Source organism: Crocodylus siamensis, chromosome 2 (assembly GCF_052110815.1).
Source record: "Crocodylus siamensis isolate JL-2025a chromosome 2, ASM5211081v1, whole genome shotgun sequence".
NCBI classification, from domain to species: domain Eukaryota; kingdom Metazoa; phylum Chordata; order Crocodylia; family Crocodylidae; genus Crocodylus; species Crocodylus siamensis.
This window is the reverse complement of record NC_143396.1, coordinates 228,410,219-228,431,187: the sequence shown is the minus strand read 5'-3', so window position 1 is coordinate 228,431,187 and position 20,969 is coordinate 228,410,219. Positions and strand designations below refer to the sequence as shown.

The 20,969-nt window shown below is 38.3% G+C and overlaps 1 protein-coding gene across 3 annotated transcripts in view; it reads right to left on the bottom strand.

Annotated features, from left to right (window-relative positions):
* Positions 1 to 4,908: 4,908 nt before the first annotated feature.
* RBM25 (RNA binding motif protein 25) overlaps positions 4,909 to 20,969 on the bottom strand; it is a 46,263-nt gene continuing 30,202 nt past the window's right edge. For all 3 annotated transcript variants that reach the window (XM_090033280.1, XM_090033282.1, XM_090033281.1), the window contains 10 exons: positions 18,491 to 18,777; positions 16,289 to 16,511; positions 15,843 to 15,932; positions 14,018 to 14,091; positions 13,582 to 13,732; positions 12,823 to 13,147; positions 11,922 to 12,196; positions 11,303 to 11,401; positions 9,254 to 9,301; positions 4,909 to 6,535 (listed from right to left, as the gene is read on the bottom strand). In XM_090033280.1, the coding sequence (XP_089889406.1) occupies positions 6,443 to 6,535; positions 9,254 to 9,301; positions 11,303 to 11,401; positions 11,922 to 12,196; positions 12,823 to 13,147; positions 13,582 to 13,732; positions 14,018 to 14,091; positions 15,843 to 15,932; positions 16,289 to 16,511; positions 18,491 to 18,777 (1,665 nt within the window). In that variant the 3' untranslated portion in view covers positions 4,909 to 6,442. The remainder of the gene's footprint in view (positions 6,536 to 9,253; positions 9,302 to 11,302; positions 11,402 to 11,921; positions 12,197 to 12,822; positions 13,148 to 13,581; positions 13,733 to 14,017; positions 14,092 to 15,842; positions 15,933 to 16,288; positions 16,512 to 18,490; positions 18,778 to 20,969) is intronic.

The following is a 20,969-nucleotide window of genomic DNA, read 5'->3' as shown; positions in this document are numbered from 1 at the left end:
TCTGTGGTCCGTGGACCCCTGGGGGTCTGAAGATTATGTCTAAGGGGGGAGGGTCCACATAAGTTGACCATGATCAATCAAAAGTATATGAATACCCACACTTACCATTCAAAGGGGTTCCGCACCTCCATTTGAATTTTTTTTAGTAGTCTGCAAATGAAAAAAAGATTGAAAACCACTGCCCTAGAGTTCTGGAAAGTATGCCCTATAAAAAGAACCAAGTAATGTATTGCCACCTTTTAAAGAATTGAGAAATAGAGCTGAATGAAGGGAAGGAGCCAAAAGGTAAAAGGAGTAGACCAAGATCTACCCTAACTTGTCAGTAGCTTCAGGGAAGAATGCAATACTGATGAAAACATAGCCTCCCATCTTAATAACAAATGTAACTGGTCTTAGTGGCAGAGATTCCGGTTCATTACAAAACAAAACACAAAAAAACCACAATGCTCCAAACTCTACACTTGATGAAACACTTTGTCCCACTTTCTCATGCATTACAAAAGTCCTTGGTACTTAAATCACCCAATCATTCACTGCTAAGAGAGAACTGACAGCAGTAGTTTCAGTGAGAAGCATTATAACTAAGGTTCTTACACTTACATGGTTCAGTACCCAAGAAGAGAATGCCAAATGCCACGTGAATGAATAGGTGATACGTGACTGAACATCTGGTGATTCTTAAAAAAAAAAAAAAAAAATGTTCTAAAGTGAGGGCCATAGCAGTTACTCTTTTTACTTCAGGCTTTCTACCATCTTTCAAGTCATAATACTCATTTTTTAAAAAAATCTAAGCTTCATTTCATGCTAGCATGCATAAGGGTACAATAGTAAAACAAAATAGCTCTTGTGAGGATGGAGGCAAATTTCGGTTTGAAAGGCAAATGAATAACTTACCTTGTTACTCATATCTGAAGGATGATCCTAAATTTAATTTCAAAAGCACCTGGTATCTTTTGTGATAGCTAATCTAGCCTATAAAAACAAACAGGATATTTTAAAGAATATTTAAGGAAAATTTTAAGTTTGCGCTTTGAAATGTGCCAGCTTTTAGTGGATTGCATACATGTGCAGGGTTATAAAGTAGCTGTTCACAGATTGACAATGCCCAGATATTGCCTGAATAAATAAGGCTGTCTTTGAATTCAGTAAGAAAGCCAGCAGCACATGGAAAAGACACCATATTGGGTACTCTGCTCATTATGCAGTTGTTTGATACAATTCCAAGAAAATAAGCCCTTTACCCACCATTACCTTACACTGATGATTCAACAGGCAGGCTTATTAAATCATAATTTGGCTCATTTGATACTCCATATCTTTATACTCCATATACATGGAGAGTGAAATTCTGGCTGCATTGAATTCTCCCCTTAATTTAAGTAAGACTCCCCTTAACTTCAGTAAAGGCAGTATTTGCCTTTATAGTGTTTGAGTATTTCAAAACAAAAGCATCTACACTAGATTTATAACTGCACTGAAGTAGCCAGTGTTCCACCTTTTAGTAAGACTCATGCAAAACTACATACTCATTTGTAAAAATAGCAGAACAACAGTGTCAAATTCTTCTATACTGGGACTAATTGAGATTAATAGTATCAGGGAAGAATAGGGTCACAGAAGCAAGATGCTTGCTGTCAAAAAGGGAATAATTTCAGCCTCTGAAGTTCTTGGCTTTTCAATATGCTAGACTCAATGGGGGCCAACCCTTCTGGCAGGTGTGACACAAATTAACCCTACACCTTTCCCCAAGTGCCATTCCACACCCCTTCCCATGAACTTTAATCATTTCTAATCTTGCAGTACTAGAAGCTTTTCCAGCTAGAAAGTTCAATACTGACAACTGTGATTCACTGAAAGACAAAAACAAACTAAAACAGTTCAGAAAAACTTACCACTCCACTGCCTTTGTATTCTGAGAAATCAAAAACAATGGACTTTAACTGCTTAACTACAGTAACAACTTAAAAACAAGACACTTGAAAGTTGGGGCTATGTTTACCGAAATTTAAAATACTGATATTCCCACAAACAGTGTCAGTTTTGATTAATGATTTGTTCTGTTCTTAAAAAAAAAAAGAGAGGTTGCAGGGAGCCAAAACTTAAGCCAAATTATGTTAGACTGCAAATGTCAAATATAATACTCCACTGATTTGACAAAGTTATCTCCATCCATGGCCATGGAATCCACATTGATCTACTAGATTCTACAACAGCACTAAGGTTAGTAAAGGAGATACCATTGGCCAGTAGTGTCATGCTTCCATTTGCCCACGTTAGCCATTATTTTCATGTTCCAGAAAGTTTTTAAAGAGGGTGGAATGTGTAATGCTGGACCAGTGAAGAGTAGACTGAAAATGCACACCCATTCATATAACAGCAATTGAAAAGGAATAGCTCAGCTGCATAAAATACATCTTTCCAACTCAAAAACTTCTGCCTAATGCCATCAACTGATTGCAGTAAGGTTCACAGGATGTTCCTTGACATTTACACATCATTAGTCCAAACCTTTTAGAGGTTCTCCTCTCACTTCAGTATACATTCTAATACTGTAAAAGCCTTAGTCTGCCTGTCTGTCCGTAACACTTGATTCACATTCTGATTGGTTGGCTCGGCAGCCAGAGTGCTCTGTACAGACACACATGGTAGAGTGCCACCATGACATTGGGGACTGAGAGGCAGGGGGGCGGGGAGGTGGCCTCATCCCTGCCCCAGACCTGTTTCTTGGAGGCAGAGGGGCACAGGGGGGACTGGAGTGCCACTATAACAGAGGGGACAGAGTGATGGTGGTGGTGGGGGGGGTTTGAGGCTAGCAGTGCTGGCCTCGAGGGGGGTGAAGAAGCAAAACACTGCTCTTTAGAGGCGGTGGGGTTCTGGCGGTACAGCACTAGCCTTGCCCCCACCCACAGTGGAGTGTCGCCATGACTGCGGGGACTGAGGAGCCAGAGCAGGGGAGCAAGGCCAGCAGCACTGTCCCCCCCCCCCAAACAACAGCTGGCAGGGAGGGGGAGGGGAGTGGGAAGAGGAGGGGAGGTTACCAATGGCAGTGTGTGGCCACCCATTGTCATTTGCAAGCTCCTCCATCCCCACCCCCATGGGAGGCAGCAGTGGTAGCATGGGGTTGAACAGGGAGACAACACCTGAAGCTGGGAGGGGGGGAGGAGCCCAGGCCCAAAGGGTCAGGCAGGGAGTACGCCTGGCCCCCGAGGCAGCTGGGGGTGGGGAACAACACACAGAGGCCTCTGTCACCCCCTACCTCATACCTGACAGGCAATTTGCTAGTACTGTACACACAGAAACTCATCCCAAGGGCAACTGTGCAACATATTTTGCATTAGTATTGAAGCTGCAACGTGGTGGTTCAAAGTAACTGTTAGGAGGCTCAAAGTATTTGTACACCGTAAAAAACAAACATTAACATTACAGTTCCCAGCCCAAAGGAACCACGATCCATGACTGATATATTTATTTTTACAATGGAAGAACCAATGCATTTTCTTCAGTTGACACCAAGGCTGATGTTTTCCTTGATATAAATTAAATACTTGAAGTGGTCCTGCAGCATAACATATCACATATCCATGAAAATTGCTTATACAGTAACAAAGGATTCTGAAGACCACTGTATAAATGAGTGCATTTCCCTGGCATACCAGTAGCATATACCCAATATTACCCACATTTTTTTAACCAGAGTAAAATACTTTAAATTTAGAATTTGAGGTGAAAGAATTTCTTAGTGATTTTTTTTTTTAATTGGACCATGTAGTTGGGATAAAGTCAGATAAGCTTTGGAATGCAAGACATTCTTCATTAGGTAATTCTTGACTCTTGCATCATTTCTGGATCACAGCTACAACATTAGTCTTACTATTAATTTATAATGGTACGGCCACATCAGCTAGACACTGAAATGGTTTGCCTAATCAACTATGGAAACCTCATTTTAATTGCATTTTTAATTATTTTTTTCCTGGGTATTGGGGAAAAACATCCCATTTTTAGCAGAGTCATTATATTCTACACAGTAGTATTTGATGAGCGTCTTCTGAAGTGTACTCCAGCAATTAGACTGCCTTCCTTTTCTGTCTGGTGTCACTACTATTTAGTGCTGTGATTTGAAAGTCTAGAAACAAATGTCAATTTTTTCCAAGCACAGGTTATTTTAATAAATCTTTACATGAATCCAAGGGGGAAAAAGGTAAATAGAACAGTGCAGCTAATGCAACTATTAACCAGAAAATGTCTTAGAAGATACTAACCTTTGTGTGTACACAAGTAGAATAGTCTACCTTGATTTGGGTGAAAAACTTTGGTTTTTTAAACTCTCAATGGTAAACCATATTGATTACTGTTAATTAACATGCTTGATAAGAAATAGTAATACAAAACTATTTTTTACAGTAATCTTGCTACCTGAAAACGGGAAATATGGTTAAGTATCTCCAGAAGTTGGATCTTGTGCACTTGCCCTCATTGCTACCAAAAATGAGTGATGTAAAGTAACTCCCATAAAAGCAATAACTGAACAAAAGTAATACCGGAATACCAGAGAAGGGTTAGAACATGTGCGCACAAAAAACCACACATGAACCCTAAACTATGCTGCAACATAAAACCAATGTTGCTTGCACATCACATTCGAAAGCATACTTTTTTAGGCGGAAACTCAAGACTCAAAGGGATTTTTAAAAAGCATACTAGGGCCACACCTGCATTTGCAGGCTTCTGTTAAACCCATGTATGTAACCTTCTCCCCCCACCCCCGCCCCACAACCCCTCCCCCCAAAAAACTACATATTTTTTTTTCTTTTTTTTGAGAGAGATATTTGTTCTGGTTCCTTTTCTGAAATAAATTAGATTAAATGGCATATTATACAAGACTGCAAAAAAATTTGAGCCCCCAAATCAAATATATACATTTTTAATATCTGAAATATTTACAAGATGGAACCTTTACACGATCCCATTTGTTAAGAACAGTGTTTTCAAATGTCCTCTCAAGATGCAAGGATCTAGTAACTCAAGGTCACAGTTATGCTTTCTGAACAAGTCAACCTGTATCCTTCAATTAAATACAATTACAGAGATGCTGGAACAGTTGTACGTAATTGGTTTGCTCTTAAGAACTGTGTTTAAAAATTAAAAATATGTTTGAGAAAGTTTTGCTCCCTGGAAAAAAGAAAAATAAGTCATCCTGCAATCAAACAGCTCATAGCACATCATCAGTTTGTCTTTTTACCTGGGTATGAGATTAAAAAAATGCAGTGTACAGTACAACTTGTCATTTATACCATATTAGCTTATTTATAAAAACCCATACAGACAAGGCAGGAAAATATCACCCTCTTCCATTGATAATACAGACTGCTTATAGTACAAAACTGAAGAGAAAAAAAATAAGGCTGGTTTGATGGTATGCATAAAAACAGACTTCAACATTTTTTTGAAAATTTGGGATTTAGTTTTATAAACGACTATTATCCTTCACCCTCCTTCTCTGCTCCAAAGTGTTCTAAACTGGCTTATTTTCCTTCTAAATTCTAAAAAAGTGTTTTTAAAAATGATGTGTTTAAAAAAAAATCAGATTATTTTTCAGGGCAGCGGTAAAAGCTAAAATGAAATAATTCTGCACAAGACATCTCAAGTTAAAAAAGGAAACCCTCCCCCCCACCCCCCAAGTGTGTATACTGAGAGGTCCTGCTCTAACCCTAATGGAGCCAGAAGCTTCTGCAACTTGTGCTCCTTTTAGGGGAAACTGACTGTGTCTGCAAGAGGAATTCCGCTGCCAGTTTCACAAGCAATTCCAAGTTGGCAAAGTACTATCACTTTTCCTGCAGTGTTATATAGGAACAAGAATTTTAAGGCAGCTTCTTTGCTTAAGTCAGATGAGAAGACAAGTTAACACACATCCACTCTCTGTGAAAGCCAGTAGAGGCTCCATCCACTTTTTTTTTTTTTTTTTTTACAATTCTAATTTCAAATTGCCTTCTGATCACTTTTTAAATAAAAAGGAGGAAGATGGAAAGAGGATGATACACTTCCAGTAAAATCAATTACTGTGGTTGGAAACAGATATACTTTCACATTAAGTGCAATTTTTTTTGTAAAACAGGGGAGTCTTTAATATTTACAAGGAACAGGTTAGCAGAACAAGATTACCAGAGACTGTGTACAGTAGCTGCTGCTTATAAAACATACAATTAACTGTACCTGGTGAATTATAGAGAACCAATGCAGGATTCAGATAACTATAACCGAGAAGGGCAGAGGACAAAAAAAAACCAAAAAAACAAAAACGTTCACATTTTCTACATTTAAAAAAAAAAATTACAGGTCTCACAAATGTCTCCCAGGACAGAGAAAATTCAAAAGTTCCTGAATGCTGGAAAAGAAAAAAAAACAAAAACTGAAATGGGACCCTAGAGGGAAGAAGAGTGCTTTACTTCACTAGACCGATCTTCTTGGCTTCTGTTTCATATATCAATAATCTCCACATTTTGACTATAAAAACTTCTGCTTCTTCATCTAATACCTGTAGATGTGAAAATTAAATATAGCAGGTTACTGGTGAATTTTCACTTAGAGAAACTACATTGAAAAGTAACAAAGCCAACGACTTTGTTTGCTTTCACAAAATTTATTTTACTCCCTAGATATTTAGTTTATATAGTTAATTTTCCATCATGAAGCAGCAATGTTGGATTATTTCTGGAAGGGGTGGGTATTATTCTTAAGGGCAAGCAATGTATTCCTAGTACATACCAGACTAAGCTGCTTTGAATCTTTTCAGTAAAGAATCACATAAATATTACCGATTATGACTAAACTCTGACTAGATTGTAATCATTTCAAATATTTCAGCTGGAAAAAGTAAAAACAAACCCAAAGTATCTTAATTTCATGAAATTCCCTTTTACTTCTCTTCATACATTTTTTAAAATTAAATCTGCAAGCAAGAAATACATTTCATGTGGTCTTTTAGGGAGCAAAACCATTTAGTCACTAAAATGGGAGAGCCCGAACTAAAATGTTGGGTATGTTTAAGAATTCTGATTTAGTTTCAAACTGTACAGCCTCTCCATAGGATAAGCCAAATCAAAGCATTTATTTGAGGGAAATCTGGAACGTGAGGAGTGTTTTTACTTGGATCAGTGTTTTGTGGCTGGTACTCTTTGCAAGCACTAGCACAGCATTTACCTCAGGCACTTTCCCCTTTGTTCTATCACTACTGAATGTATGCACTGTGGTCCCCAATCCAACTCTCTCACTGTCATTTTACAAGAAAACAAACAACTTTCATTCCTCGTCAGAAGTTCTGTGGAGTAGCATGACAATAGTTCAATATATTGCTCTATAGTTCTTGCTTCTCCTTTCCTTTCATTCCCCATAAGCAGTGGGCCATAACACTCTCTTTCCATGCCATACACATGCAGGTTGCAGCCAAGTTTTACAGTGCTGTCCTGGACTTTTCAACACACAAGCTTTAGTCTCTGAGGTTATTAGCTCACAATCTGAATACTGTAACCCAGAGGCGGGCAAAATGTGGCCAGCCAGGCTATTTTATCCAGCCTGCAGGGCCCCTAAAAAATTTAGAAAATATTTATCTGCCCCTGGGCTGCCTGTCATGAGGCCCTGGATGACTTGCCAAAATTCATTAAGTGGCCCTCCGCCCAAAATAATTGCCTGCCCCTGCTGTAATCTCATACTTCACCCCTACACTTCTCCACACCCAAGCTATCCCCTCCATAAACACTCTCCACTCCATAAACGCTCTTTGCCATTCTTATCTTGTTGGCTGAATCTTCCCATCCCCCTTTGGATTCGCTTCCACAAGAGTCCCTTTCCTCAAAATCAGTTTTAATCTTTTGGTACTCCTCTCTAATAGTCTCCTCTCTTCGTATTATCCTTTGTATTTCTTGTCCTTTACCATGTACCCACTTTAACACCTGAATTGTCTATTCCTCCTGCAGTCTCCTTTCTTTCATGTTGCACCCTTTCAGACCACTCCCATGTAAATCCAAATGCTTTTGAAAATCTATCCATATTTAAATTTATATTATGAAGTGACTGATTATGTATTGGGAGCCAGGGTCCAGGACTGGATGTTGGAAATACATTAAGGACACTGGCATTGAAGCTTGCCTTTGCTGCACAAGATGGGAAGAGAAAAGAACTGAAATATATAACAGACTGGAAATTTTGTGTAATAAAAGAAAAATCCAAGGATCTGACACGGCCACATCACTTCCAATAAGTACTCTTTGTATGCTGTCACTCTTTCTTACAGGGTGACTGCCCAAGATCTACCAAGACAGAAACACTTCATTTGGAAAATGCCAACCACCTGTCAAACTGAACCATACTAATTTTGCCTAGCAATTATGCACTATCTTGTTGCTTCCTCAGAAAGGAGGTGTGGTTTCCTGCAAGCTGGACAAGGGACCTTTTCTACAGAAGGTGGCAAGTATGGAAGGAAAAGGAAAACAACCCTCCCGCCTCCCCAACACCCGTTTCACTGATCAAATTTAGTTTTAGGGGACAAACATTGGCTCCATATCCCTAGCTCTGTGGATCTGACATGTACAAGATGTAGGATAACAGTAATCCTATGCTCCCAATTTTCTTGGGCATTAAATAGCTGTAATGATAGTGGTATTATTTACTATTGCCAGTAAATGCACTGATCACTTACTGGCTAAAACACATTATTGTAGGTGCCTGTGTTTCATCGTAACTTTGCAGTCAATTATTATATTCACCAGTCTCTTCAAAGCAATTTGAACATAGGCAAATATCTAACAATTCAAAAAACCCAGGAATTCTGAGTTAACCACTTGTTATCATCTACATTTTACCCTAGAGTGTCAGATTGGTATGGACTGTGGGGGGTTTCTGCCTGCCTCTGTAGTAGCTAGCACGTCCCTTTTCCTAGTACGCTATCTCTTGAATATATATTAACAACTCTTTACAAAAGTAGGACATTGGCTGCCATGATCCCCCTGCTTCACCTGTGGCAGGTTAGGATGTTGTCTTGTCAGGGTCGGTGGTAATTTTACTAAGAGGTTAGACTATGGATTTGTATAGGATAGCTTGGATAGAAATGATCCTGCCTCAGGCAGCGGGTTAGACTAGATGACCTCTGGAGGTTCTTTCCCACCCTACTTCTCTATTATTCTATAGTAGTGTAGATAAGAAGTGTATAAATTAAAGAAGTTCTGAACAGATCTGAAGTTATACAATTTCCACTTACCATAGCAACATCGTCCAATATGCTCTGTGGTGAACTGTGAGCCATAACCTGAAAGATAGAAATGGCTTTCAGTGTGCAAACTGAAAATTAAACAGTACTAATATCAAAGATCTCTGAAAAAATGCCTAAAAACTACAAAGATATTAACTACTTTCTATTCAGAATGTCTGCCTATTCTAGTAACAAGCTGGTGCCCTGGTACTAGATGCTTCTAGGCGGCTGTTTCTGTTATACAGAGTATCGCCTGAATACATAGCAGGGAAAGTGTTCTTTGGGGGGTGGGAGGGAAAGTGCTGCTAGCAAGGAATGGTTGCTCTTCCAAGGTGTTGCTAAATACCATATAGTACAAAATTGGCAAATAGAAGTAATGTGTTGACAGAAAAATATTTTATTGATATAGAATTGCAAACTACCCTCTCTGTTTTTTCTACAGCAATTTCTTGTGAATTCTTAAGACTACATTTCCTTTTACAGCAGCGAAAGCTGTCTTCAAAGGTATAAGCACCAACTGTCAGGGCTGACCTCAAAGGAATAAGCACCAACTTTCCACCAATAAGCCACAAAAAGAGCTACAAAGGATTCCATTAACTGTTTGTGCTTAAATTTCTCTTCATTCAGTCAGAATCTGTAGCTAGGAAAAGGGACACTACTAAGTGGGGGCATGAGCTATTCATGTTCCCATCATTAATATTTTACCATTGCATTTTTAGTTTAATCCCTTTGTTTGTTTCAGTTAAAAATGGTGTTTATTTTAATGTATCCAAAATTGTTTCTGTTTTTCAAAATAAAACATCTTTTTACAGGAAGGCTACACCATAGTGATCTACACAACTACTTTCACATTCTAGAACAGCTCCTCCTAACGCAAAGCATGGAACATCACATGTTAACAAACAGGAGATGACTGCAAATGGATGCCTGCAAGGTGATTAAAAGAGAAACTTCCTGCTGTTATTCAACAACAGGAATCTCCATTTATGGCAATACATCATACCTCCCAAAATGAAAAGTTCATTGCCCCTCCTCCAGATTCCCTTTTAATTAAAATCAGGCCCCCTTAACCAATTCTCTGCTATGAATCAGAACCTCAGCAGCAGTTTAGACTCATATCTTTATACTCAGGTTAATTTCTTTTTCTCCCTCTCAAAATGAGGTTTTATACACATACACTTTGAAGGGGCACAGTCTTAAGATGCCCGTAATCCAGTATAGGCATGTGGCATGCATGGAACCTGGTCAAAAGTTTTACAGTCACAAATCTTACTGAAGGATTCTGCTCCAGAACCTCATTTCCCCACCTTCCGCATACCACCCCCACCTCTACTTGTAGCAGTATGATTTCAAAGACATTTTGCAAAAATAAATAACTGAATTGTACATAGCCTGTTAACAGAGTTGTTAATTACCACACTCATGGCAGAGGTAGTAACTTTGAAATCAAAGAACGAAATATTAGCATCCCCATGGCTAAAGGGGCCATCTGATCAGTCAATGTGCTTATTCGAAAGTTCCAGAAACATCTTTTATATTTTCTTCAAATACCAAGTCTTAACTTATTTCAAGTATCTGGCAAAACCTCTAGGTTCTTAAACTCTTTAGGTTATGCATTTTTAGTAGACTAAAAATTAGTATTATGGCACAATGTGAAGTAAACTGAATTAAAAATGAAGTGAACAGAATTTCAGTAGTATCTTTCACTACCCGATTTAATAAACATTCCATTTTAAGTTAGTTTGAAGCTTCTGCAAAATTCTCATCTTCTGCACTGGCAAGTTCTCACTACAGAAACCTGGTTCAATGTGCAGCACATTAAGGATGGCTGGGGTTTACACATACCGTGCATAAGCATTAAAGGAGCAGAGTTAATCTGGGCTGTGCACTATTTGTGTATCGACTGGCTGCTTCCGGCTATGCTGCTCAACATTATGAACAAAATCTATCCTTGTCTACCATGCAGTCTTCAAATGGTTATTTGGCTACCATTATTTTTTTTAATTTAAAAGCAAAACCCAGATAGTTAAACAAATGTATTTGGAGAATTATATTAACCTTTGAACAAACAAAATCAACTAGCGTAGCTTCTTCTTCACCAATATATTCTATTATTTTCTTGTTGATCCAAGGTCTAATCCGGCGTTCCATTAGTGTCTGAAATGGAAAAGCACACCACTTAATGAGAATTCCCATCATGTTTACTGGTCACGTAGCTACTACCAAAGGTACAACTGATAGGGTCACAGGGGACTCACAATGCAAACCTACATAATAAACGTAATACCAGATCAGTATTTGAGCATCTGCTCAACAGAAATGCAAACTAATTTTCCATAAAACATTATACTATCAAACAAACTTGTTAACAACTGAAAAGCTTACCCTTTTGTGATATAGTCAATTGAAATATCTAGACTTCCATATATGAACTGCATTTAAGTTAAAAAGTTAAAATAAGTCTAAAACAAGTTTATTGTGGAATATGTATCAGCAGCTCAAGAGACATTCAAGAGTTAGAATAAGCAGGTAACCTGTAGAATAAATATCAGTCTACAGAACCATAAGAATTGCATTGGGTTTGTTTGGGATTTTTTAATATACATGGTTTACTTGGCAGATTGTTTCCTGATCAAAGTTAGCAATTTTTTTTTAATTTAAGGAAATAGTCACTCACTGAATCCACGATAGACCAATCAAGAGGATAAGCAAAAAGTTCAGGTTTGGCTGTGGGAATCTTCTCAATAAGACTCTTTATATGTTTCCGTTTTTCTTCTGTATTGACACTGCCCTTGGAAGAGCCTTTGTCTTCTTCACCATAATCCAAAGGGACTAATTTCCTTTTCCTGGGCACATCATCGCTGTCTTCATCGTCAAATTTATTAAAAACACTGTCCACAGCAAGCTTCTTCCTCTTCACAGCATTTGGTTGGTTGGGACTATTGCAGGCACCTACAAGGAAAGAGAAGAGGATTAGATGTTTGGAATCTGCAACAGGACAGAGTTACACAGTAACATTCATGCCTTCAAAATAAGGATCAGGGGCTACAAAAGACAGAAATTGTTGTCAAGCAATTCAGCTCCCATTTCCATAGCCCAGACTTCCTGTTCTATTCCTCATCAGTTTACCATGACACACTGCACAGTTAGTCAGTCTCTACTTTTTACTCTGTTGGTCTTTAAAAGAACATTGTGAATCAGTGCTCACAACACTGATCTGAGGTCTACTGACAGGATTCAATTGGATCCTTTCTACTGAAAGGATTCAACAGACTTTGCATCAGATTTTTAGATATTGTCCAATACAGAATCTAAGCATAAAACATTATCATAGCTCAAAGGCAGAGCACTCTTTAAGAATCCACTGCTTAGCACAGCAAGTCTTATGTTTTCTTCCAGATTTTGAACAAAAACAGCAGATCAATAAGAACTGCCATGGTTACTAGCCACTCGATATGCTAACTTGCTCTAGTTGTTCCTAAGGTTACAGTGTAATTAGGAAAACAGAACTGCTTCTCAACTTCTTAATTTCTTCTCTTTCATCCCTAAAAAAAAATTAAAATGAAATCCTAACTTGCCCAATTTGAGGCTAAGTCCTATTTTAGGCCGATGTTCCTCTGGTTGTTGCTGATCAGGTGAGTTTTCATGAGGGATAATAATGCCACAGGGAGATTCATCACCAGGTGTGTTAGGAGTTGCATTGCCACTAGCTGAAGAAACAGATGGAGCAGAACTGATGGGTCGCATGGTTGGTTTAAGGCAGGGCTTTTGCTCTGGCTCCTCCTCCTCTTCCTCTGGTTCTTCCCTTTTTTCTTCTTTTTCTGGCTTTTCCTCCTCTTCCTCCTCAGACTCAGGCTCCTGTTTGATTTGTGGCTGCCTGCGCCGTTCAGCTTCTTGTTCCATCTGCAATAAAACAGCCAGTTAACTCAGGTAAAAGTTGCTGAAAACAAACGCTGTGCTATTCAAGGCTACCTTGCAAAAGCACCTAACTAAATCTCCTCTCCATCCCCCAAAGAAGCATCTCCTGTAGAATCCTTTATTAAGGACTAAAGATGCACAAACCCCACTACTACCTTCATATAATCCTGGTTTATCCAAAACATTTAACTCTACTTTCATTTTTAAAAATCCAGATAAACAATTTTGTGATACTTACGCAAGATGACTGGAAACCAAAAAAGCTTTCTAGATCTACATTTGGATGAACAGAGCATGTATTAACTACTAGACCAGTTATACAAAGTCTCCAACATACTCAATGCTCAAATACTTCACTCTCTAATACTATAAGGATATTAATTGCTACTTGTCTGGCAAAAGGAAGGCTCTGAAGTTACCCTCTGAAGTTCTGCATCTGGATCAGGATGCCCTTCTGCAAGAAGACGCTGTCTGATTTCCTCCAACTCTTCCTTCTCTCTCTTCCGATCCCGTTCATCTGCTTCCATTTCTTTTTCCCTATCTCGCAGTCTCTTCTGAAGAGCACTACCCCTGTAGAAGATGCAAACAAGCACACAGACAATCAAATGAAAATGTAAATACATTGCAAGTAATGCCTGCAATTAATGTAACATGCAGGAAAGAGTGGCTTCCCCTTTCTTTCAAGTTTTGAACTCAAGGATCCATGATACAATCTAAATATTTATAAATGACCTGTATGGCAACAGGTATCTGAATTTCTAGGTTTTCTGCATACTTGTACTTCATTTTTGTACTAGTAATGCTTACATTTGTATTCTGTTAAAGAGCTGGATAATGGCTGGACACTCAACATACCTGTAATATTTTGGATCATCTCTATCATCATCATAATCTTCTAGAAATTCTTTTAACCGTTTGCCTTCTTTTGCCTGCAAAAGAGACCAGTTTAGTATAAAAAATTCTCTCCCCTCTCAAACAATATACACCTAACATTTATTCCATTCTGATCCAAGCTACTAAGCACAAATAGCTCCTTCCCAGTAAATGGAGAACTTTTGGAAGAGAACCATATCCTTTTATTACTGGGTTAACTCATTTTTCTTTATCCATTTCTGACTTGTGGGAAAACAGAATTTCAATGTTTACCAGAAGGGGCATAAATATTTTGAAGCTCTGAGTGGTCCGTATTCTTCTGTCTCAAAGGACTAAACTAAAAAGCGAGCTCTTCAAATTTGGAACTCTTCATAAGTAGTTACTATGGAGCCTAAATGTCAGTTTAAAGTGCATTGCCGGTTCTACCGAGTAAGATTTTGATTTTGTACAACCAAGGCTTTCCTTCCAACAGGCACAGTTGTAAAGAACGCAGTAGGATTCAAATACTCCTGTGCAACATTATTAATTCAAGCACTGTAGCAATGCCTAAGTGAATGCAAAAAATTAAAATGCTATTTTTACTGTCCGCTTATAAAACCGACTGAAATGAAAATAAAAGTAGCAGTACAGATTTTTTTAAAGAAATGAAAATAAAAAAAATCTGTACTGCTACTTTTAAGTTTATTATGCTTTAAGAAAAAACATACAAGTACAAAATTATTTTGCCCCACTACCCCGAGCATTTCTTTACTCAACACTGGAATACTTCTAAGAATGAAGATACCAAATTTTTTTTGGAGAATCAAATTCCAATTTTAAATTCTGGGCAGTATCTGGGTATATTTACTGCTATGTGCTCCCTAAACCTAATAAAGCCCTAATAATGGCAATGGGATGTTTAGCCACAGATTATGGGAAAATACTGCTTTTCAGTAGTAACCAAATCTTAGCATTTTTTAGTGCTTGTGTGTTATATTTCAGATCTCTCAGCAGAAAAAAAAAGTTCTCAAGGATGATGGTTATTTCATGACCTTTGTTTCTTCCTTCCCTGTTCTTCTCTCTCTCTGCATGTATTTCCCTGTAGCAATTCCCAGTGCAAGCTCCCCATAAACTTCTCTTGCATCCCCCTATCCTCCTCTGCTCAAATAATCAACAGTAAAATAATTAATGCTGACATTTAAAGTATCATGATTAGGCTTTAGAAACAAAAAACTGAGATTATGGGAGCCTGCCTCTTTCAGGGTGAGATGAAACATTTCAGTGTGAGATGATCAGTTAACATTTGGAAAGTTACATTTCACAGATGTGTAATTACCAGGAATGGAAACTTGAACATACTAGGCCACACAGAGCTACTGCACTGCATGTACTTAACATCACTATTATGCTATGTAATAAAGAACACAGTAGGCTCCATTGAAAACCTGACAACTATGTAGATCACAGATTCAATACTACAGCATTGCAGTTTCTATATCAAAGAAACAGAATATTTTTGCAGCTGCCTACCTCTCTTTGTCGTCTTTGATAGAACTAGGCAAGCAGCTTTATTTCTCCAGTTTCTTACTAGCACTTGAACTCCTAAAAGCCTTCTATCACAAGTCTGGTCATTAGTTACACTTTTAAGTTATTGGATACAATAAAAATCCCCCCCAAACAAACCCCATATGAGCATTTATACAGTCAGGACAATATATCACGTCACAGTAGCCCTTTACATAAGGACAGGGACAGAACTTGCCCTGGTCCCAATTCAGACAAAGGAACAAAAAGAGATGTAAAGTGTCATTGCAGTATCAACCCTCACCATTTCCCTTCGTCTTTCCTCTTCCCTCTCAGCTTCTTTTTCATATTCTCTACTTTTCTTCCGTTCTCTGATCTCCCAATTTTTAAGGCGCTGAAACAAAACAAACCACACTCAATACCAGAAACAACAAATTCAACTAAATTCTACGTAATACCTTAAAATAACTAAAATATATCCAAATTTGCCACCTATAATTTAAGCCCTTAAAACAAAGAAGCCCCAAATTCCCTTTCAGAGTGAATTACTTTGCGTAGTATGTATTTAAATCCTGCCATCCAGTGGCAAAGGGTTAGACAGTCTTGGGAGAGGAAAGGCAAGGGTGGAGGGAGAGTCAGCTATTGTCCAGCAAGACATCCACTGAGAAATCAGAAGTCCCTGCAGCCCATCTTATGCAACTTTCCAAGTAGTCTGAAAAATCAAAGTAGCATCTATCTGCCCCAAGTTACCTCTTGATAAGCAGCTTCTTTCTCACGAAGTTTCCTCTCCAACTTCCGGCGTTCATAGGCATCTTCTTCATCTTCTTCTCGGTCCCTTTTCTTGTCCTTTTCTCGTTCTCGTTCCCTTTCTCTCTCCCTTTCTCTTTCACGCTCTCGTTCTCGCTCCCTTTCTCTCTCCCGTTCTCTTTCCCGTTCCCGCTCACGTTCCCGTTCTCTGTCTCTACTTTTTTCTCTGTGTAAGGACAAAAACCTTAAGCATATGAAGTTTCCCCCCTGTATACCAACAACCACTGAATATAATTGAACATCTAATGACTATTCCTCTTGTATTATACAAGGTCATTATTATAGCAACAGATGCATTAAAATGTTGATTAATATTACTTAGAAAAACATTCACCTATATTTTAAAGAGCTCTGTGATCAGTTTGAACAATAGGGGTTACAGGATACACTAGGATATACGCATACACAGCAGTTGCTAGCCTGCAAACATAAGTCACTACCAGTGCTCCATATATATGCCTAATAGCTAAGACAAAGGGTATGTAAAATATTTTTTACTTAATTCTGAAGAGTTTGTGCTGTTTACAGGCATCTCAGAGAAGTTAACATGAGATAAGCTGGGTGAGAATTTAAACTGCAATAGAGCTTTCCTACCAGCATGAATAGGATAAAGGAGCACCTACCTCACAAGAGGAGACTAAAAAAGCTGTGAGGGGTTGTTACTGGCATCAGAGGTCAGAAGAGTATACAATGGGGAAGGAGAAGCACTATGTAAACTCAAAGACAATAGTGGTGAAAGAACAATGGATATGAATAAATTTAGGCTGGAAATTACATTTCTAACCAAAGGAACGAGGATGTGCAACAGTGTTCCAATAAGAGCAGTAGGGCTAAAAATAACTTGAGGAAACCTCATCGGTTTGTGAAAGGGATTTTATAATGTGCTTACTTGCAATAGCAGGGACTGATCTAAATGACCCACAAGGTTCTTGCCAATTTTATGATTTACTGATCTGGGCTATTCCTGTGTGTAGACAAGCCCTAAATCCCTTGCTCTCCAGACTACTCGAAGCAGAGGTATAAGATTAATCCAGGTAGGGAAGGGAAGAGATGTTGCTGAAAAAAGCAGGTCTTGCTGTAACATTCCCCTGAAGCCTTTTAAATGGAGAATGTTGCCCTGCTGCATGGTATATTAGAAAGAGAGAGAGAAGAAACACCTCATGTTGTATGGGATATGCCTAATGTTATCTTTAATTTGTATATAGAGGTTATAGTAGAATTGGTTATGAATAAATAATCCTCAAATTTTTCCTCTGTTCCCCAAGGTCACTTTTAGTTTTACCACCTGGGTTTACTAGGATTCTCTTCTGCTTTTGAGAAGGATGTGGAGAAAGACAACAGTAAGACAGAATAGTTTTGCATGATCTGAAGAGGTCATTTTCCATAATCAAAGTGACAGAGTAGGAGAATGCTTTAGCTAAGAATATGTGCTGGCTTACTAGGATATAGCTGCAAATTTGTTTTCTGTGTGCTGGCCTGAAAAGTTAGGTTTAAAAACAAACAAACAAACAAAACAAACCAAAACAACAAACCAATAACAAAGCTTCATACTTGAGAAACTCAGACTTCAGTTTACATGCCCATTTTTGCTTTTACAATATTTTAGCAACTCATTTGCCCCAGGAACATATGAACTCACATACTCCATAACACCTCCATATGTCAATGTCCACAAAACTGTGGTCTCAAAATCTTCTGATTTAAGTCCCTAAAGTTAGGGCATTGACAATAAGTGCCAGTATTCATATACTTCACCCCCCACCCCAAAGGTCAGTTTTGCCTCTTCCCATCTGCCCGTTATTTTGAATACTATTTTTACATCACTGTGTTTAGCGACTAGCCTCTTCAAAGTTTTCTGTTCATAATGCCAATTAGCACCACTGTGACCAAGAAAGGCAGCTTCATGTTTTGGAAGGGAAGGAAAGCTGTATGTCTCTTTGATTTATGCAAAATATTTTTTTCTAGAATGGATCTGTCATCTTACATTCCTCTTTTAAAGCATTACATTAGCACTCCTTATATTTTCATTAGAAAAAACACTTAATACAGCAAACTACAACATGCACATTTGGAAGTAGCCTCAGAAAGGACCATTTCTATTTCTGTTTTTATGAACTTCCATTACAGCAACTTAAACTCACTTACCTTGATCTACTCCGATCCTTGTTGCGATCTGAACTCCGTTCACGGTCTCTGTCACGTTCTCGATCTCGGTCACGGTCACGATCTCTGTCTTTAGTCCGGTCACGATCCCTATCCCGCTCTCGTTCACGCTCCCGTTCCTTCTCCTTTTCTCGTTCACGCTCCCGTTCCCTCTCTCTTTCGCGCTCCCTCCTTTCTCGTTCACGCTCCCGTTCCCTCTCTCTTTCTCTCCGTTCCTTTTCAATTTCCTGTCTCTCTTTCTCTTTTTTGCCTTTTTCCTCCTCCAGTTTCTAAAAACCAACAAGAGACCTTTTATAGTTAATTCCATAGTTATAGAAATGTGACATTCCCGGCGCAACACGCAAGGCTGGTAATGGACATGCCAAAACCGCCAGTGATTTAAAGTATTAAATAGTTTGTTTTGAACTCATAAGTATGAAATCAAAATGCAGCAATCACAAGACTAGATTTCGTGCAAAAAGCATAGATCTACACAGACCAGCAATCTCCAACCTTGGAAGGGTAGGGCTGGCCTTGTATGGTGTAAAACAACTGAGCTGCACTATACATAGTATATTGCCGATTATGGTTCACTAAAGAGCCACAGACTCCACAGGTGCAATGAGTCACTTGGTCACAAGCAAAATGAACTTTTAGCTGACAAAATTCATTCTGCTCAGCTAAACAAGTAATTCAACTGAATAGTAGCTGGGGCAGTGGGTGGTTTCCCCATGGTCTGGCCATACCAAATCTATGCTATCTGAATTTCTTTACCCAAAGTTTTCATCAACTTACACTGTGGTGCAGGGGGGGTGGGGGTTTAAACTGAGCAGATGCACCCCTCCCCCATTTTTGCCCTCCCTAAAAGTTCTCTAAAATATTCACTGGTAAGAACTGGACTCTGCAGAATGGAATCCTTAGCTTTCCACCACTGCAAGATGGAAAGATTTAAAAAAGGTTGGAAATCACTCATTTGAAACATAGAAACTAAAGGGTTATCTACAGTTTTATTAAAATTGAATATAAATGGCAATTTTTTTCATTTAAAAACAAAAACAATGCCTATGACCAGAAGTCCTATTAGACAATAGAAAATACATCAATAGAATGATAGACAAATCCATCCTTGGAAGCAATTGTTGTGTGTTAACTTACAGATGTTGTGCTAGGACATGGACCGCCAACACTGGATTAACCTTGCCTATAAGCTATGTTTCTGGGAGGAAGAGCAAGTACACGGTTCACAAATATACCAAACAACAAAGACAGACCAAGTTTGTCAGCCTGACGGATGCCAGAACACCACATGATTTTAACATATGCTGAGCAGAAAAAACAGGTCTATCCCCTTTCACATTTACCACCACTGAAATGAAATTAAAAACTGGAACAATAAAATGTGCATTTTCTCTCTTTCTTTCTTTAAACAAAGCATTTAAGACAACTTTAAAAAGCAATCTTACCTGGTGAACATTCTTCTGTCACGGACCCATGGACCAGAGAACCGACAAAGGATTACAGAAATAAGGCTAACTCAAGTGATCAATATATCCAACCATCAAACCACCCTGCACCGATAGTAAAATACAGGCAAGCTGGTGGTGGATACACTGAAGTCACAAAAGAAAGAGGGGGACTCAAAGATGGTACAAAATTGACATGAAGAACAAAACTTAAATTCTAATGAATACAGGGCTGAAAACCTAGTTTTCTAAATGCAATTATTCTAGCAGAATCTTAAAATGCAACTTAAGCTTGAATTAGGTCAGATGTTAGACTATGCTACATCGACTTAAAAAAATAAAAAACTTACCTCTCAATTTCATAAACTTTTAAAGAAAAGTGTATATACCAAAATAATTGATACTTACAGATTATTTTAGATGGTCCAATAGAAATTTCTTTGTTTTGGCTGAGTGCCTGGGATTTTCTCTCAAACACTTTGTTCACACCAAAAATTTTGTCTCAATTTAAAAAAATAAGTTTTGGTCTTTTAAGATCCATTTTATAAATTTGGTTCTTTAAAAATCCAACAAGAGAATGGGCTGGCCTATCCTTTTTAATAATAAAACACTTATGTAATCACTGCTCCTAATATAAACAAGAGGGACTGAAAGGGTAATGGGATGGGAACGGTATCAGATATACTGAAGTAATGAACAGAAAAGGACAGGTAGAAGAATCATAAAATTTTACCTTGTGCTCTCTTCAGACTCGTCCGTGCTGTAAATGGACGCCCCCTGCAAGGCTGGTACCCTGACAGTCTGTGATTATTGTTTTATAAACTCATACCAAAAAACATGCAAAGGTTCACTGTGCTCACTAGCCAACTGCTACAGATTCAACAGTCCCTTTAACCATTCCACCCAATAGACAAAATGGCCATTTTAATTATAATCAGTTAAGTTGATTTTGAAACTTAAGAAATCCAAAATATCCCCCCAATGAAATAAATCAAAGGCAGTAAAATGCCTGACAGCTT